General features: G+C 36.4%; 1 protein-coding gene across 1 annotated transcript; it reads right to left on the bottom strand.

The window, feature by feature from the left end:
• Positions 1-1,685: 1,685 nt before the first annotated feature.
• Positions 1,686-19,128, bottom strand: ctr9 (CTR9 homolog, Paf1/RNA polymerase II complex component). Its single transcript, XM_065261519.1, has 22 exons — positions 18,982-19,128; positions 18,250-18,348; positions 16,341-16,580; positions 16,112-16,229; positions 15,937-16,026; positions 15,298-15,662; positions 14,967-15,203; positions 14,797-14,886; positions 14,580-14,708; positions 13,236-13,419; positions 13,069-13,157; positions 12,810-12,995; positions 12,628-12,715; positions 12,236-12,384; positions 11,200-11,316; positions 10,933-11,078; positions 10,205-10,276; positions 7,924-8,209; positions 3,068-3,225; positions 2,711-2,804; positions 2,518-2,630; positions 1,686-2,444 (listed from the first exon to the last, which is right to left on the bottom strand). The coding sequence occupies exons 1-22, from the start codon at positions 19,024-19,026 to the stop codon at positions 1,997-1,999; spliced, it is 3,543 nt and encodes a 1,180-aa protein (XP_065117591.1). The 5' UTR covers positions 19,027-19,128; the 3' UTR covers positions 1,686-1,996.
• Between the last annotated feature and the right edge of the window lie 132 nt (positions 19,129-19,260).

Here is a 19,260-nt window from a genome sequence, read left to right as displayed (position 1 = left end):
ATAAGTCACACAAGACACTTTTGATAAAAGCATTAAATGGATACATATAAACGTACATGAAAACAAATCTGGGGTCTTATGGCTGCAATCAAATATGTGATCCACAGTGAAAGTGGCTTTAAATCATATTTGAAGTGTTAAATAAAAAAAAAGTTGAGACAAACATCTAGATCATATTCATTGGTCACACCACAAATGACAAAACGGAAGTAGATTTAAATATTTTAATTAAAATATTTTCCAGTTTTTCATGAATACGAGTTAAATACTATGGGAAATTAATTTATTAGATGATGTCAATAAAATAAAGGTTTGAAAAATAAAATAAAATGACCAAACAAACTTTTGTTAAACGTGTTCTCATTTTGTCACACCACAGAAAATGTGTGACAACCACCAGCGATATTCAATAATAACGAATAAAAGAATAAAAGTTACCAAAATCTTGGAAAAATAGGCAGGATTTTTTTGCTCTCATAGGCTGGGGGCGTGTCCGCTGTCGGCGCAAAACCACGCCCACTCGCCGGAAGGCTGCCATCTCCGTTCTTCCTGATCCCATTTTTTAAACCCTAGTTAGTGTTTAATGTTGCTATAATAGCATAAATAATGATAAAGCTTAAAGTTCACTGCCAGGCGATATATTTTCTTTAACAGAATTCCCCTTTCAAAGCCAACAGCGAACGACCTGTTTGGACTACAGCCCTCTACTACCTGCTTTAATGACGTCAGTAAAACCGTTTTTGACTAATCTCCGCGCCCACAGGAATACGTCAGTCGCCAGCTAAGCTGCTATCGAATCACAACACACTAAACAAGCTACACAATCAAAACTCGTTAGGTATTTCTGAAGGAGGGACTTCAAGGAAGACATCAGCCCGTTTTGAGGACAGTGAAAACAGCGCTATACAGATAAGTAAACTGTGTGGAAAAATACCGTGGTTTTTACACGTGAAACATGAACACATGTTATATTGGGCACTGTACACAATCAAAGCTTCAAAAATACAGAAAGAACGAAACCTTTAACTTTCAAATACCATTACAACAAATGTATGTTAGCGATTGTGTTAGGAGCGGGCCGTGGTCGGTGGCTCCAGTGCGTCATCGAGCCGCCACAGTTTTAGCACCGCCCAAATAATCCTGAACACCGAAATGTGGAAAACTGTTTAGCGGTGTAACTATTCAGTACTACTTCAGAGGCTTTGTAATGTGTTTCAGCAATTATAGCATTCATAATGTGTTTAGAAATATTTCTCTGAAATGCCTTTACACAGACTTAAATTTCAAAAAGCCCTGATTTTCCAGGCTTTCTACAAGCATGGGAAGCCTCAAATAAACCTTTTAAAGGGATTGTTCACCTAAAACTTAAAATTCTGTCATAATTTTCTCAATCTTATGTTGTTACAAACCTGTTTAACTTTCTTTGTTCTGATGAACACGAAGGAAGATATTTTAAGGAATGTTTGTAATTAAACCGTTTATGAGCCCCATTCACTTACATAGTATTCTTTTATCCTACTTTGGTAACTAACATTCCTCAAAATATCTTCCTTTGTGTTTTTCAAAACAATAAAATGTATACAGGTTTGTAACAACATTAGAGAGATTACATTTTTCTCATTAAGAGCTCAAAAACCTGCAATAAATATTAAAAAACTGGGATTCAGTATAGATTTTCAGAGACCTTTTTCAAAATACTTTTTATTCCAAGTTATTTCATAATGTACACCAATTTTTAAATCACAGCTTGTGACAGTCCTGTAAGAAGACTATTGGGCACAATGCATGTTGTAATGCTCAACAAAAAGCTTCAGCAAAAGAAGTTTTCAACATTTCATTCTCGAGACTAAACAGGAAACAATGTTCTCATTTTTGAAAAATAAAAAAAATTCTGGAAAATCAGAGAAGCGTATCCAGGAAGACATAACTACATTTGCCAAAACGAAACGTTACAATAACAAAAGCTTGTGTTTTGTCACACAGTTCATTCATTCATTCAGTCACTATCATCATCTGAGCCTCTGTTGGAGGCTTCGTTGTTGGAGGCTTCGTTGTTGGAGGCTTCGTTGTTGGAGGCTTCGTTGTTGGAGCCCTCTTGCTCCGAATCATTGTCAGACCTCTGTGGAGAGCCCTCGTTGTCCGATCCCTGATCCGACGCGGCTGCCGGAGATCCAGGCCGGGATTCGTCGTCGGATCCTTCAGAGCGGCTCCTCTTGCTCTCGTTGTCCGACTGCTCCGAGTCGGACCGCTGCTGCTGCGGTCTCCTCCTCTTCACCGGCCGTTCGCTGCCAGACTCTGAAGGCGCTGAATTTCTAGACCGCTGAGGGCTGCCGGCCTCGCTACCCGACTGGTTTCGCTCCTCCGCTCCGGAATCGCTGTCGGAAGCGATGCGTTTCCTGTGGCCTTCATCTTCATCTGAACCTGAGCCGCTGTCCCTGGGGTTTCTGGATGTACAAACACAATGTTAGTGAGGACTCAGCAGCTGAATGAAGAAGTCTTAAGAAGAGCGTTTCTTACCTCTCCTCTGCTATTTTCAGCCCGTCCTCATCGGAGGAGGAATCAGAGGAGGAAATGATGGCTTTGGATTTGATCTTCCCTTTGAGGGATGGCGGCATGCGCTCGGGCTTGGCCTTAATGAGGAGAAAGCAATTCGAATTAGCCGTCTAAAAATGTATCATCCAGGTAATCACCGTTATGCATTTCCTCGTACCTTCTCAATCTTCTTGCGCTCTCTAGGTTTGCGTTGCTTTTTGGGCCTCGAGCTTCCCTCATCATCTGAACCGTCATCCTCTCTCCTACCAGGTCTGAGGAAACAACAAAACAAAATTACATCAAATCTCAACTTTCTTATGAATTTCCTTTGTATGTAAATGGGCACTAACAATATCTTTTTGGTAAACGTCAATGTATTGCAAGTTTCAATGGCAAACAATTCCCTACGATTTATTGGATGGATTGAGAACTGTTTTGTAACCAAACTGTGATTTGCCAAATTGGATTGAATCATGATGTGGCCAAATCCCAAACTTCAGCCTTAATCACTGCACATGTTTGGAGAGACGTTCACCTCTTTCGTTTCTTGCGGGATTTCTGCTCTCCATCTTCTCCTTCTCCATCCTCCACCTCGCTGCCACTCCCAACCTTCTTCTTCTTCTTCTTCTTTAGTGGTAGATCCTCATCGGAGTCATCATTGACAAAGTCATCATAGTCACCTCCTTTCTTGCGCTAGTTAAAAATGAAACGTAAATTTATATATTTAAATGTAACAAAAAAGTTCATACAATATCATTGCATTAAATATAATGCGAAAATATACAACAAATGCAATAATTAAAACATTAATCAAGAATCACTGGGTCTCATTCACTAATAACTGCATACTTTTTTTATTAATACGCACACTTAAACTTCTCACGAAAACTTTTCGCGTAATTCACAACACATGCGTACGCACATGAATTTGTCCTAATACTTGTTCTTACGTTAGTGAATTTTGAGTGTTCTACATGAGCAGCCGCGTGCGCGAGATTGGTATTTTGCATAAAACACGCCAAAACCAGCTCCATATAAGGGTTTTCCGCAGCGCAGCGCTGGTCCTCCGAAAATTTTTGAGCAGTTTGTCAACGAGCTCGAAAAGAAATCAATGAAGATATTTATTATCGGTGAACTTCAGTTTTGCTTTGTATTTTTTATTTGGGACGTTTTGATGTCGCTGGAGGAAGCCAGTGCTGTCCACCGACCGAGTAACATTAAATAAATATTGGATGTGTTAACAACTATAACATTTAATTAATATGATGCGCATCTGTATCTTAAATAAAATAGACAAGAGATCAAGTGATTGACGTTTAGGCTTCTCATTACAATAACATAACATTAGGTAATAAGCAGACGCTTTCATATAGAGATTTAAAACGTGAGGAAGGAAAGCGTGAAGATTTGTCATAATGTGCACCTTCTTTATATGTGTAGAAAAAATAAGTAGGCTAGAATAATGTATATAATAACAATATAGATTATGTAAACAATATATAATAAAGAAAATATTATAATAAAAATATAATCATGTAAATTTTATTATATATCAACATTATCATACACTTTATAATTATAGCCGAGTATTTGATTATAGTGTACGTGATTATTGCGTACGAGTGGTTTTAGGTTTTCTTGCATTTTTGCATACAATTAGAAGTAATTTTGATACAAATTGTGCATACGCATGCTTAATGAAATGAGACCCATTGTTAGTAACTATAGACCTATTTGTAAGTGTTATAGTAAAAAAGCTTGGTAACACTTTAAAATAATGTTTATTACTTAACATTAGTTAACTAGATTAGTTAACATGAACTAATGATGAACTGCATTTATTAATCTTTATTAATGTTAATTTCAACAATTACTATTACTTTATTAAAATTTGGTCAACGTTAGTTAATGCACTGTGAACTAACATGAACAAACAATGAACAGCTTTATTTCTATTAACTAACATTAACAAAGATTAATAAAAACTGTAACAAATGTATTGCTCATGGTTTGTTCATGTTAGTTAATACATGAATTAATGTTAACTAATGAACATTATAATAAAGTGTTACCAAAAGCTTAAGTGTGCAGATGGTTTTTTTGGGGAATGAAGCATTTGACCGCACTTTTTATGCACCTGCATTAAGAAAATCTTCTATTAATAAAAGTAAGTTGTATAAAAAATCTCTCATTAGTCCCACACCTTTAAATGTTGCGTATTATAAAAAATATAAAAACAAATTCAGCAAAGTTTTAAAAGAGGCTAAGAAAAAAATACTTTTCTGTAAAGTTGGGAAATTCATGTGAAAACATGAAAAAGACCGGGAATATTATAAATGAATTATTGAATAAAAAACAAAAAACACGAGACATTCCAGTTCAGTTATCCAATGGTATCGAGAATGATCAAAATCCCATCGATATAGCAAACGGTTTCAATGATTTTTTTGTGAATGTTGGTCCTTCACTGGCAGAAAACATTGTGAATACAGGAAAATTTACTTCACGGATTTTTGATTGGTCTATTCCTTGTTTAAATGAATTTTATCCTCCAACTCCTAATGAAGTGCTTGAAATTATATTAAAGATGAAAGATACAGCTCCAGGGCATGATGAAATTAGAGCTAGTCTCATAAAGAAAGTAGTTTCCTCTATTATTGAGCCTGTAACTTATGTTCTCTCTTTGTCACTCAAAACAGATGTTGTAACAAGAGATCTTAAATTAGCTAAAGTAATTCCTTTGTTTAAGTCTGGAAACTCACATTTATTCAATAATTATCGACCTGTTTCACTTTTACCTTTTTTTCTAAAATACTTGAAAAATTAGTTTATAAAAGGATATTAAAGCACTTAATAGAAAATTCGATCTTATATGATCACCAGTATGGTTTCAGAGAGAATATGTCTACAGAAATGGCTCTTTTGCAGTTTGTTGACAAAATTACAAAAAATCTGCATGAGAAAAATAATTCTATTGGTATATTTTTACACTTGTCGAAAGCATTCGACACAGTTAATCATAATATTCTTTTAGCAAAATTAGAAAATTATGGTATTAAAAATACAGTTTTAACTTGGGTACAAAACTATTTGGAAGAGAGAGAGCAATTTGTTTACGTTAATAATCTCAGCTCAAGTAGGGGAAAACTTTTATGTGGGGTACCGCAGGGGTCCATTTTGGGACCTCTATTATTCCTAATTTATATCAATGACTTAGGAGTTCTCTGTAAAAATGTTATGCCACTTATGTTTGCAGATGATACATGTCTTCTATTATCTCATTCTAACATTGATACATTGATAAGAGAAGCAAATGAAGAATTACAAAATATTTCTAAATGGTTTAAAGTTAATCAACTCTCTCTTAATATACAAAAAACTAATTTTATGATTTTAAGTACAAAAAACAAAAGAGATTATCAAGATATAGAGGTATCAATTGATGGTTTAAAAATTAGCCAAGTTAATCAAATAAAATTTCTAGGTGTTATTGTTGATCAAAAACTAACCTGGAAATATCATATTCAATATGTTTGCAGAAAAATAATGAAATCTGTTGGTATATTGAGTAGAATTCGCTCTTTAATTGATATTTCATGTATGAAAACATTATCCTACAGTTTAATTTATCCTCATATTTTGTATTGTAATATTGTTGGTGTGCAACATGCCAAACATATTTAAATAATATTGTATTAATACAAAAGAAATTCCTAAGAATAATGAGTAACTCAAATAGATTGTCATCATCTGCTCCACTATTTATAAAATATAATATTTTGACAATATTTAATGTTAACATCTATTGCATAAACATCTTTATGTATGAGTACGTGAATATGATAAAAATTATGCCCAGAGCTTTTAAAAACTTTTTCATGTATTCTTCGGATGTTCATGCCTACTCCACAAGGCACTGCAAAGATTTTTATCTTCCTTTTTGTAGAACTACAGCTAATCAATCTACACTAAAATACAGAGGGCCTTCCCTCTGGAATCATTTAGATTCTGCATTAAAGACTAAAATCACTCTAACCTCTTTTAAAAGAGAATTGAAAAAATGTTAATATACAAATAAGTTTATTTTGTAAATTTGTTATATTAAAATGATTTATGTATTGATTATATTGTCTTGTTTGATCATGTAATATTATGTTTCATTTAATGAGATTTCGGGGAGGTGGTTTTATAAGACCTTAGGGTCTTCTCACTCTCTCCCGCACAGTATTTTTTTTGCTTTTTTTCTGTCGTTTCCTTTTATGGACTCATTAAAGTTGTATTTTAAATGTGCAAATAAACAAATCAAATCAGGTAGGGGTAGGGTTGTGCGGGGCCGAGAGCGTGGCAATCAAAGGGGCGGGCGTATGCGTCATGATGAAAATAAAAATATTTGAATAAAATAAATAAATAAAATATTTATTTTTAAAACACTGAAATAAAACTTAATTTTGAAGAAACTATGACAAAAAATGAACATATACTAGATTATTAATTAATTAAATGTTTTTACCTCTACTGGGAATAGCTGCGTGATGAAGTGAAACTAAAGGGTTAATAAACAAAAACTAAAGCAGATGTTGTAGAACGTCTGGCGAACAATGATAGATAGCGCAAAAATGGTAAAAACTGATTATTTCCCACTATCAATTACATTATCTTAAGGGAGTGCAACTACTGTAGCATGTAAATAATGCACATAAATAAAGTGAGCAAGAGCGCTCAACAATTATGTCTAATCAACAGGCACGTGAAACCCTAGCAGGTTCCCCAAACAACAAAATCACCAGCTAACTTACTTTAAATTTGCAAGAACTATAGACTAATAAAATATCAGGCTGGCTTAAATAACCCCAAAGCATAAGGCCACTTACAGTTCTCACAGACACACGTTTTATCAACTGGCTATCGTCCAGACATGACGGACCACGTCTTATCTCATTTCGGCCGTGTGGTGCGCATTCACGCTCGCGGTGTAAGGCGCGTCTGCGTTATTCTCCGAGATGTTTTATCAACTGGCTAGTTATCCTCCAGACAATGACGGTCCGGACCACGTCTTTCTCATTTCGGCCATGTGTCGCGCGTCCCTGCTCGCGGTGTGATGCGCGTATGCGCCATTCTCCGAGATGCACTTGATGGCCTTTTGTGCAGCTTTTTTTTTTTTTTTTTTGACGACCTAGTTAAGGTGGTAGGGTTTCCATGCTTAGGCGGGGCGCCTTCACTGAAATATGCTGTGGGAAACCCTAATGTACACTACTGTACCAGGTTACAGACAACCGTCAAGTATATTTTTACACTTTTATGACAATTAAATATTAAAATCTTATCAGCTTATCAGAAAATGGACTGAAATGAACATCCCATGAAATGTAATATTTAGGTTCAGGGACTCACCCGTCCTCCACCTCCTCCCTTCTTCTTCTCCTTGGCTCCTTCTTTCATGCCCTCTGAGAAGTTGAGCAGGTTCTTGGTCTTCTCTACATATTGAGCTCTCTGCTCCAGGAGCTTCTTCTGCTCCTCAGCCACCTTGTTCTTCTTCTCCTCCTGCTCTCGTTGCATCTGCTGCCGCAGCTGGTCTCGCTCCTGCTCCTGTTTAGCGCGGTGCTCCTTCTCCTCCTCGTCCTGTTTACGAGCTCGGGCCACGTGGTACTGAGCCTGGCTCAGCAGGTCAGAGCACTGTCTGAGAAGGTAAATAAAGGGGGTCATTAAGCTGTAAAGCAGAAGTGCATAGGGGTGTAACGTATAACCGTGCAAATGCGTGTTTTCTCAATGAATGAATTTGAATGAATTACGCTGAAATCCCGGCACATCCGAACGCCAGAGGGCACTCTTGTGCAGAAACTCTCTTTGTGCCACAGAAGAAGTAGTATTACAAACGCAATTCCAAGAAATGTCTACAGGAATAATTATATGCTGTTCTTCAAATTGTTTCAGGTATTTTCATGATAATAAAGAATATTTTAAATGATTTTTATTTAACGAGTGTTGATTTTTTAATTCCGTGTTATAAACGACTCTGACTCAATAATTTTAGATTGAAAAGGACTTCCTACTGATCACAGAGCCGTAGTACACACACTAGCTGTGCATGAAACAAAGAATCGCAGCCTTGCGATTTAGAATCTATTTCAGATATTTTTAATGGGACACGCGATTGAATCGTTACATCCCTAGAAGTGCGCAATTATTGTCTTGGGCAAGCAGATTTTTTATTTTTGGTCAATTGGATCACAAGTGGACAAGAGAGACACATTCACGTTTACAATCTGTTATTTTAATCCGTCTCTTTTGTCCACTTTCAAACGCTTCTGTCCTGATTTCCGAGGGGGTGGTCTGTGGGCGAGTCCCTCTGTTTATGTATAAATGCGAGCCAAAGAAATTACGTATTTAATTTGACGCTTACTTATATTAGAGTTCGCTGGTTGTGTTGTTAGTAAACATGCTGCACAGAGTTTTGTACATGTATATACCCTTACGGCGTTCTCTGATATTTCAGAGCAATTGAAGAAATAAGCTCGCGCAACTTTCATGCACTCGCAAAATAAAGCAAATGAAAGAGGCGAAGAGCAGCCGATTCAGTTTTATCAATGAAAACCTTTGGTCATGTGACCATTACAAAATGCTACAAAACATTACCAGATGAAGATAATGTAGCTATAATAATGTAAAATACTACTGATAAAAACTTTAAAATGGATGAAAAATAAATAGTAAAAAAAGAAATTTAAATATGCAAATGTGCTATTAAATTATTGACTTAAAATCTCATGGTGGTACTTCAAGTAAATAATTTAGGTAAAGGGGGTTCGGCTGACAAATATAAAAAAAGTAAAAAAAACCTGCGCTAAGCTAACAACATGGTGCACTTATGTAAACAAAGGAAAGAGCGGCGTATTCCGACATCACAAGGCGAAATTTTCGGTTTCACCGGCTACACGACAACGCCGCAATCGGAGTTTATAAAAAGTGACTTAAAACTTAGTATTTTTGTCTTTTTTTTCAGAAGAAATATTTAAAAATCCTTAAATCAAAATGTATTTTCTTGATGAGCGAAATGACCTAAGAAAATAAGTATAGTTTAATATACAATAAAAAATATCTGTCAATGGGGTGAGAAAATTTAGCTTGAATTAAAGGTGTAGTGGAGGATTTTCTCAAATTTTTTAAAAGAACAACCTTCTCCACTTTAAAAAAAAATGCAATTGCGCAACACTCCTGATTGCCAACTAGGAGGACCAATAGTCTTGATGATCCACCCGGAAAAAGAAAATCCTCCGCAATACCTTTAAGTGTTTAAGAAAAAATAAATCCTATTATTTCAAGATTTTTTTTCTCACCCCATTGGCAGATATTTTTGCTTGTTTTAAGCACAAATTCACTTAAATTGTATATTTTTTGTCTAAAAAATAGACTTCTTTTCTTAGGTCATTTTGCTCATCAAGAAAAGGCATCTTAATTTAAGAAAGTTAAGATATTTATACTGAAAACAAGACAAAAATACTAAGTAAGAAAGTCATTTTTTGCGAACGGCAAAATTGCATAGCAAAAGCTGTTGTTTTGAAAATACCCGTGTTTGCATGGACACAGCCTAAGGCAGGAGAAATGACATCACCATTTAAGCATCATGTGAAACTTTCTCCTTTCTAAACAAGATCACATATCTGGAAAAACTTACCTGGCTTCACTTGCTGCCAGCGCCAAATCAAATCTCATTTTGTCTCCAGCCTTACTGAGATAGCTGAAGTACCTGCGAGAACAAAAACAGGAAGATATGAAAGAGTTAATATCTTCAGTCAATAGCCGTGTTTCCATTCAAGGCTCTTAATGCGGGAAAAAGTTGTAGCTCATCAAGAAGTTTACTCATACTGCTAATAAAAGGTATTATTTTCAATTAAATTCATGAATGTTGACAACACGATTTTTCCTTCACGTTTAGCGTATAAATGCAATGTTTATACCTCAAATGTTGCAAAATATAGTTTAGAATGACTTTTTGTCAAAAAAGCACATTTATTTTAAACTACAGAAGACCCAAGGCTACAAATATCAGGTCCAAAATATTTTAGATCCAAGTGAACCCAGTGAAGACCTTTAATTTAGGACCTATACAGTTTTTTCAAAAGACGCACACTTAGAATAGTGTGCATACTGTACTTGCTTCACCCAATTTTTGAAACCCCACGTACATTGTATGCATGCGCCTATAGGAGAGTGTAGTATGTAGCCCATGAGTTCTGTTGCATTTTGTCACTATGCGCATGCGTCGAATGGCTGTGTAAACGTACGACTGAAATAAACGATACTTTGCAAGGCTGTGCATTCGACCATGCACGTGCATGTAAAAAACAGACTATACTCTGGGCTTAAGATGCATAGTGGTTGATTGGTGGGGATCTCACTTACCTGTGAGCCAGCTCCAGCTCTTTCACTGCACTCAGTACAGCCTTCAGGTTACTCTTCTCATCCTTCAGCACAAGTGTGGCCAACCTCTGTAGCACCAGTGCAACATTAAACATCAACACTGTGTCATTGGGAGCCACATGCCGAGCCTGAGGATTCACAGGAAGACCAGAAAAAAATATTTTTGTTCAAAATTTAGTATTTTTGAAGAAATCTACTCATATTTGAGACATGAGTAAAGTAAAGTAAGTTGTGATGTAATTTCCTCACCTTCAGAAGCATTTGTTTACATTCCTGCAGCTTGCAACATTTAAAGAGCGCCCGGGCCAAATACAGCAGCACTTCTGTGTTCTGATGTTTGTAAAACTTCTTCAAGCAGTTCTCATACTAAAGAGCCGAAGAAAAAACAAGCGTAAGTCTAGGAGCACATTTACACCTGGTATTAAAATGCATTTTGATCGATCGGATCACAAGTGGACAATGCATTCTTGTTCCCACCTGGTGTCCTGATTACTACAAGGGGAGGGTCTATGGATGAGTCGTTAAAACAAGAGCGTGATTAAGTTGACGTGCACTAATATTATGTCAGAGCTTGTGCTTGTGCAGTTAACGTGTTTTTTCAGAGCAATTGATGAAATAAGCGTGGGCAACTTTCACACACTTGCATAATAAAAGACCGTGGCGAACAATTTGGGTTCACGCTAAAAGTCAGGACTGATGTAAAAACGGTTCATCACATTAAATCAATGGTCTTTTGTGGCTGTTCAAACACATTCGAACTAGGGATGCTAAACAATTAATCGCGATTAATCGTTAGCAGAATAAAAGTTTTTGTTTACATCATATATGTGTGTGAACTGTGTATAATAAATTTGTGTAAATAAATGTATTGTACACACATGCATGTATATGTTTTAGAAATGTTTACATGTGTATATACATTTGTATATTTATGTATAATTTATATTATATATAAATACTTAATATATTCATTTTTTTATACATGAATGTGTTCATATTTATATATATATATATATACATATTTATTATACACAGTTTACACACATATGTGATGTAAACAAAAACTTTTATTCTGCTAACGATTAATCGCGATTAATTGTTTAGCATCCCTAATTCGAACACCTTAAGTTTTCGACTACCTCTGAATGTGGTCGAAAGTGGACGAGCTCAAGACGTTTTACCCCCCGTTTACGCCTGTATAGCATCATTCACTTGCGATCAGATCCACCAAAATGCATCTTAACACCAGTTAACCTCCACTGAGGATGTTTGTTGATTTTCTCACCATTTGCACGGCACTGATGTACTGCTTCTGCTCCACATAAATGTGTGCCAGGTTCAGCCAGACGTCACTGATATCTGCTGTGGCTTCTCTCACCTGGGCGAATACGTCTCGCGCTTCTCGGAAATAACCCTTGTGTGCCAACACAGCACCTGCGGACAAAAGAGAGAAGTCCACAACTTTATGTTGCATACTGCCAAGCAACAACGGTGCATTCACATGATTTTCAGTATACATTAATACAGATTTTTGCACTTGGCAGATGCTTTTATTCAGCATGACTTGGTAAACTTTGTATCAGTTATACATTTCCTGAAAATTAAATCTAAAATCTTGAAGTTGCTGTTAAAAAAAAGTGGTTATGTGTAATGCTAGTTAAGCAGTAGATAAAGCACCTATGCCATTGGCAGCATATAGATTTTTGGAATCATTCCTCAGCACTTGTTTGTAGATGGCCAGAGCTCGATCCTGATGCCGCTTTTCCTGTAAAAAAAAACACACGTGATAAACACACAATTCAAACAAATTATAACATCAGTAAGTGTCATATAACAGCACTGAGAGTCATTGTAGGCACCTTTTCTCGATCTCTTGTGGGCTGGTGCAGCGTTTGAAGCCACACGTTACCCAGCGCCAGCATCGAATAGGTGTCGTTCTGGGTGGACGGCTGTTTAAGGATGCGTTCAAACTTCTTCTGTCCGGGTCCCCATTCCTGCTTGGCCAGATGGAGGTTACCGATCAACGACCAGGCATCAGGGTGATCCTAAAAAACATATTTTATTAATACGGATCAAGAGGAACGAAAATAAATGTGGTATGATGGTAGGCATAACTACCTGATTGATCTGAAGAGCTTCTTTGAACCAGTCAGATGCTTCGTAGAAATTTCCCTTGTCACGTGCCATCGCTCCAAGACGTAAGTAACCTGTTATAAGTTCAAATTAAAGCGGTTTTCAGAAAAGCAGCACATAATTAAATTAAATCATAACTTGATGACACATACAGTCAACATAGTTGGGATGTTCTCTCAGGACGTTCTTGTAGAGCTTCTCAGCCTCATGAAACTCGCACATGGCCTCATACAGTCTCGCCAGGTTATAGGAGGTGGTGACAGAGATGGCGTTGTAATAGTGCTCATCATGTTCGCCCTCCGCTTTTGCTCTCTCTAAAGACGCCAGGAAGTATTTCTACAAAAAAGGGGTATATATAAATCATTAATTAAAGGTGCCGTAGAATGTAAAACTGTATTTAAGTAGGCATAGATTAAAAATAAGAGTTCTGTACATGGTAGACATATTGTGAGCCTCAAACACTATTGTTTCACCCTTCTTATGTAAACCATATGTAGCGAAAAGACAGCTGGAAAACAAGCCAATCTAAACACAACACCAACTGTGACATTACAGTCGAGATCTAATACAGGCTCAAACATAAGGTCCAATGCAACCCTACATCAAGGCATTTATAGTAGTCACGAAATATTTTATTCATTTATTCGTGTTCATGGACAACATTTTTTTTAAGTCATTGAGCACGAATGTATTTTTTGTGTTGTTCAGGACGAATTGTTTTTCATGTCTCCAAGCACGACTTTTTTTCGTGTCATTTTATGTATTGGTTTTTCCATTTTTTTCTATTTACTATCAACTCTGCCATTACCATTTCTATAAACCATTATAACTTGATGTTGGGCTAAGAGTTTGGGTTTGGATGTCTGAAATGTTGCAAGTCTTTCTAACCCTTACCCAAGTGACAATGGTAAAAAAATAAGAAAAAACCAAACCAATACATAAAATGACATGAAAAAGAAAGTCCTGCTCAGGGACACAAAAAACAATTTCTAGAAATTTGTGCTGAGTGACACGAAAAAAATAAAGAGAAAAATAAAGTCCATAAACATGAATAACCAAATCAAATATTTTGTGTCTATACCACGAAATACCTTGTAAACACACACAGAGCTACTGAACTGAACTGCTCTGAGAAACAGCCAATCAGAGCAGAGCTCAACATTAATATTTATGATTCTTTCAAATAAGGTAATAATACCATTTTACTCTATGGGCAAATCCTAGGGTTGTAAATGGACATGTAAAACATTTCTGGATCATATTTGCATCTTCTATGTAGATGTCAGAAATAATTTATCATTATTTCAATGCATTCTTTGGCACCTTTAATAAATACAGTATGTCCCATTTGTGTCTCCCTTTGGTTAACATCGTGACTGGCATTTCCGAACTAATGGACAGTTTAAAATTTTTATGAAAGATTGTTATTGGAATAACGTTCCATGATTACTAATAAACATGTGTTAAAATAAATAGAAAAATAAATGTCACTTTACTTTGGCTTCTCCAAGATTTCCCAAACGGAAGTGCAAAGCTCCCAAGTTGTTGAGGATCTCAGGGGGAACATCAGCTTGGACCTTCTCTTGCAGGATACGAGTGGCGGTGCCATAAGCAGATAAAGCACCCTGTGTGACAGATTCACAGTAAGAGAGAGAGTCAAATCACAACTAAAATGTACCTCAAACAGGTATACGATAAAAACAAGACTTTTACCTGAATGTCTGTTTGTTCCAAAATTTGCGCCAGCTCAATCCACGCTTCCACATCATCAGAATATTGCACAGTGACTTTTTTCAGATGTTCCTATGAAAACAGTCATGAAGCTTGTCATTGTCATACAAAAAAACAACAACTGTCTCACGTGTCAAACAATGATGTCATACTTTTGCAATGTCTCTCTTCTCCTGGTCATCCAACGTGGCATAAAGCGACCCGAGGATTTTCATGGTCTCGTAGTTATTGGGATAAGCCTTCAGGACCTTTTCAAAGCATTGTGCGGCATTCTCCTTGTCTCTACGATAGACGTACATCTGACCCAGGCCGAAGAAGGGCAGTACAAAAGTAGGTGATGCAAACTGGGTGGCCTGGTAGTAGTACTGGAAGGCTTGGTCATAATCCTCCTGAACAAACAGAGAGACAAAGCACAGGTGTATGGGCACAAGCATCGCACAAACCATTCTTTAGTGTAAAAATGAATAAACGTCTCTCTCTAACCTGGACGTGAAAGGAACGAGCTAACTGATAGCAGCTCTCTGCCTGCATAGCTTCCACCTCCGTGTTGTGAAAAGCATGAAGAGCCAGATGCTGCACTTTGCTATAGTCTTTTTTGAAGAAGAAATGGTTGGCGAGGTGATTGAGCACCATGGGGTTGCTCGGGTCAATGGTGTATGCTCTGGAAAGCAGCTGAACTCCGTTCTTGATAGAGTCGGCCTCTTTATTGTTCAGCTCGAGCACGGCCAAACCTACCAAGGCCCCCACGCATTTGGAGTTCAGCTCCAAAGCTCTGCCGAACGCCAAGCGAGCTTTCTCCAGTTTGTTGAGCTTGACAAAGCAATGGCCCATGCCAAGCCTCACCTCGGCTGCGACAAGATGATTTACACAAAAACAAGCCTTGTGAGTCTTTACCAGTCGAGGGAAATCGAAGTTATGGGCTTGGTATCACAGACCAAGCTTAGATAAATTAGTACATTTAAGTAGCTTTTATAAGTTTTCCTTGAAAAACATTGCTGAAAATATTTCCAGATTTGTCAGTGAAAGTTATTTTTTGGTTAAGGCACCACAAACATGCATTTTAGGGTTAATATCGTCTGTAAAACCAGGCCGTGTATTATAGTAACACATTTGGCAGCTCACCTGGACAGCCAGGGTTGGTGCGAAGTGCTTTCTTGTAGTAGGCCAGAGCTCCTCTGTAATCCTTTTTGTTGAAAGAGATGCACGCCTTACCTGTTGTATGACATGCATTTCTTATTTAAACATTCAAAGAAAAAGTAGTCACAGATGAATACGACTTGCAATGCGTAAATTTTACCCAGCAGTGCAGGGATGTTGTTTGTTGACTGGTTAAGGACGAATTGAAACTGAGCATCTGCTTGATCCATCTTATCCCCTTCCAGAAGACAAAAGCAAGCTCTTCCCAGCAGATGGTTCTGAAAAAATATGATAGAAAATATGATAAAAAATATGACAAACATGAACATCATTACATTTAACATAAAGATAATTTTAGGAGATATTTCTAAGCCGTCTGATTCGTTTACCTGATCATACATAATAATCTTGTCTGCCATAGTGTACAGAAGAGTGGACTGGTTGATGAGGTCCTTCTTGGCATCTTTGTTCTTCTCCTTTCGAGCCTGTTGGACATAGTAAGCTGCTAGAGTATCCAGACACGTCATCTGGTCCTTCTCATGGTCTCTGTAGTCGAGGTTTCCGTCGATACGAGCCGCCTCCAGCAACTTGACGAAATCTTCCGTCTTTCCTTGTTTGTAGTACTCCAACTAAAAAGAAATAATATATAATAGGAATGAGATATTTTTGTAGTACAAGTAGTAAAAAAAATCTGTAATGTGGACCAAGGGCAAGTTTGAGAGAGTTAGTGGACTGTTTAAATGCGATCAATTTAAGATTTTTAGAAGAACTGTTAGAATAACTAGTAATATTTTGGGTTAAAAATTAAACTACTGATCAAAAGTTTGGAATCACTTTCTCATTCTTTTTTTCACATTACAGAATAGTAGTAAACTATAGAATTACACAAATGTTACTGTGAGAATTATGTTGTGACAAAAAACATCCAAAATAAATCAGAACTGTTATAGTTTATCACCTAAAGTAGGGCTCTGTATCACCAACAAAGTCACAATAAGATACGTACCCCAATACAAGGTCACGATATGATAAACATCACTATATGAGTCAATTTTTAATTACCTTTTTTATTAAGTAATTATCTGTTTATCGTACATTGAATAAATAGTGTTTTTAATCCCAAAAGGTGTTGTGAGCTGGTTATAAGCCAGCAGCACGCGCTTCATTGATGCACGCAATAGTTTTACGACCTGACATGCTGTCTTTTCGTCCAACACTACTTTAACTTCATTACTCGTCCTATGCAGCAGTTTAGGTTAAGATATTTATGATATAATGTCCTTTCATGCTAAACTCATTGAGAAAAAAAAGAGAGTTTCCATTAAAGATATATTCAAAACGTCAGCGTTATTTTCTAAATGTCAACAAAAAACTATGACAATGTTTCCATTAACCAATGTCATGTGGCTAAAATTTATTTTTGTTGAATCGCTCTTGCGGTATTTTGATGTCATGTGCTTGTTGGTTTTTGTGACACCACATGAAGTCGAACACACCTCTTCTGTCACACAACGTTCCATGTTTAAAGAATGATCATGTGACTTACGCACGTAAGGTGACCTGTAAATACAAAAAAAGCTGATTCCATTGCATGCTTGCGAGATATTTCTCTTTCGAACTGCCTGAAAAACCACATCACCCAAAAAACTTTTGCCGATATATGGGAGATTTTGAAATTTTTGATTTCTAATAAAAGAAAACAATATGTTGGCACAAGTATATTTTTGTCTACAAGAGTAATTTTAAACATTTAAATAGTCAAGTGTTTCCAAACTTTTTCTGGTAGTGTAAACAAAGCAGTTTATTATTTTGAATAGGGATGCATTTTAATTTTTTTTTACATGCATTCCTTTTTTAAAATGTGTGTCAAAAGAAATCTGTCATAATTAGCATGGGTATATGTAGCCAACAAAATTGTAAGGGTAAAAAAAATGTAATGTCAAAAATCATTAGGATATTAGTATAAGTAAAGATCATTTTCCATTACATCATTAGTAATATGTGTTGCAAGGACTTAATTTGGACAACTTTAAAGGCCATTTTCTCAAGATTTTGATTTTTTTACACCCTCAGATTCTAGATTTTCAAATAGTTGCAAATATCAATAGAAGGCTTATATATTAAGCTTTCAGATGATGTTTAAATCTCAATTTTTTAAATTTACCCTAGGGTCACATATATACCTCTATTCTGGTGGGGCCAGGAAAAATATTGGAAGGAAAATTACATGTCACCTTACAGGAGAAGAAACAGAAATTGCTTGCAAAAGAGACTAATAGAAATGTTTACTTCACTTACAGCGAGTGCGATCCATATGTGCAGCTGTGTGTGCTCCTGTTTGAGAATACTGATCACTTCATCTCCTTCAGGAAGCTGATCAAAATCAAGCTCAATAACCTGAAAGACAAAAGAAAATATTCAGTCCTACAAAAAGTCTCAAATTAAAATCAACACAAAACACAACCAGTGTATTAGCCACAGTGAATAATGGAAGAAACTTACATGTACCTTAAGATTTTAAATATAACACATTTGTTGCTTGGAATAATAGTTTAAAACTTCCAATGCTTCTGTCACTTCATAAATGTAACTTGTACTTTAAAAGACTTAATCGCCTATTAAATTGCTGTTATGAGTGACTGCAGTTAGTGCTATATCACTTTTTTAACCAGGTCAAAGCAAAAAAAAAAAAAACATTGTACCAGACAACTATAAAATGTAGATGTTGTACAGTAGTCATATAAACATGATAAAATCAGCAGCAGTCAGTGTTTCAATACAAGATGCAGGACAGCTGACACAAATATTTTTCTATCAGTGTAACGTTATATAACATTAATCATTTTACAAGACATTTAATACATGATTTGACTGGCTATCTCTTAGTTCATTAACGAATTACTGTCATTCACATTTAGTTTGCCGTTTTGATGTGAACTTGTGAAGACCGCGCGACTGATAGCATGCTAGCTGCTAATCAATATCAGCAGCTTATATAAATAAACGTTAAAGGACGAAATCCCCGCGTACCTCATCTGTGTCCCGCAAAGGGATTTCAATGGATCCCCGAGACATGGTCCAATTTAATCCTTAAACCCAACAGCTCAGGAACTGGTTGTCTTTACTGGTTTCCAGTGATGATACCCAGCAGCAACAACTGCCTCACACACACGAAGCCTGAACAACAAATGACGCTTCACTTCCGGGTTAGCCGCCGGGCGCTTCAAATTAAAAGTAGCCCAATTTTTATTTCGGATTTTTTTTTATTAAATGAACCTTGAGATTGAAGTTTGAATCGAAATCAAAATG

Source organism: Paramisgurnus dabryanus, chromosome 2 (genome assembly GCF_030506205.2).
Source record: "Paramisgurnus dabryanus chromosome 2, PD_genome_1.1, whole genome shotgun sequence".
Taxonomy (NCBI): Eukaryota; Metazoa; Chordata; class Actinopteri; order Cypriniformes; family Cobitidae; genus Paramisgurnus; species Paramisgurnus dabryanus.
The sequence above is the reverse complement of the archived record's forward strand: the minus strand, read 5'-3'. Positions and strand labels throughout refer to the sequence as shown.

Coding starts and splice junctions, on each gene's coding strand:
- ctr9 (XM_065261519.1), bottom strand. CDS start 19,026: ATGTCTCGGGGATCCATTGAAATCCCTTTGCGGGACACAGATGAG. Junction 15,663..15,936: donor CACCAACCCTGGCTGTCCAG/GTGAGCTGCCAA, acceptor ATCTTGTCGCAG/CCGAGGTGAGGCTTGGCATG. Junction 15,204..15,297: donor CTCGTTCCTTTCACGTCCAG/GTTAGAGAGAGA, acceptor CTGTTTGTTCAG/GAGGATTATGACCAAGCCTT.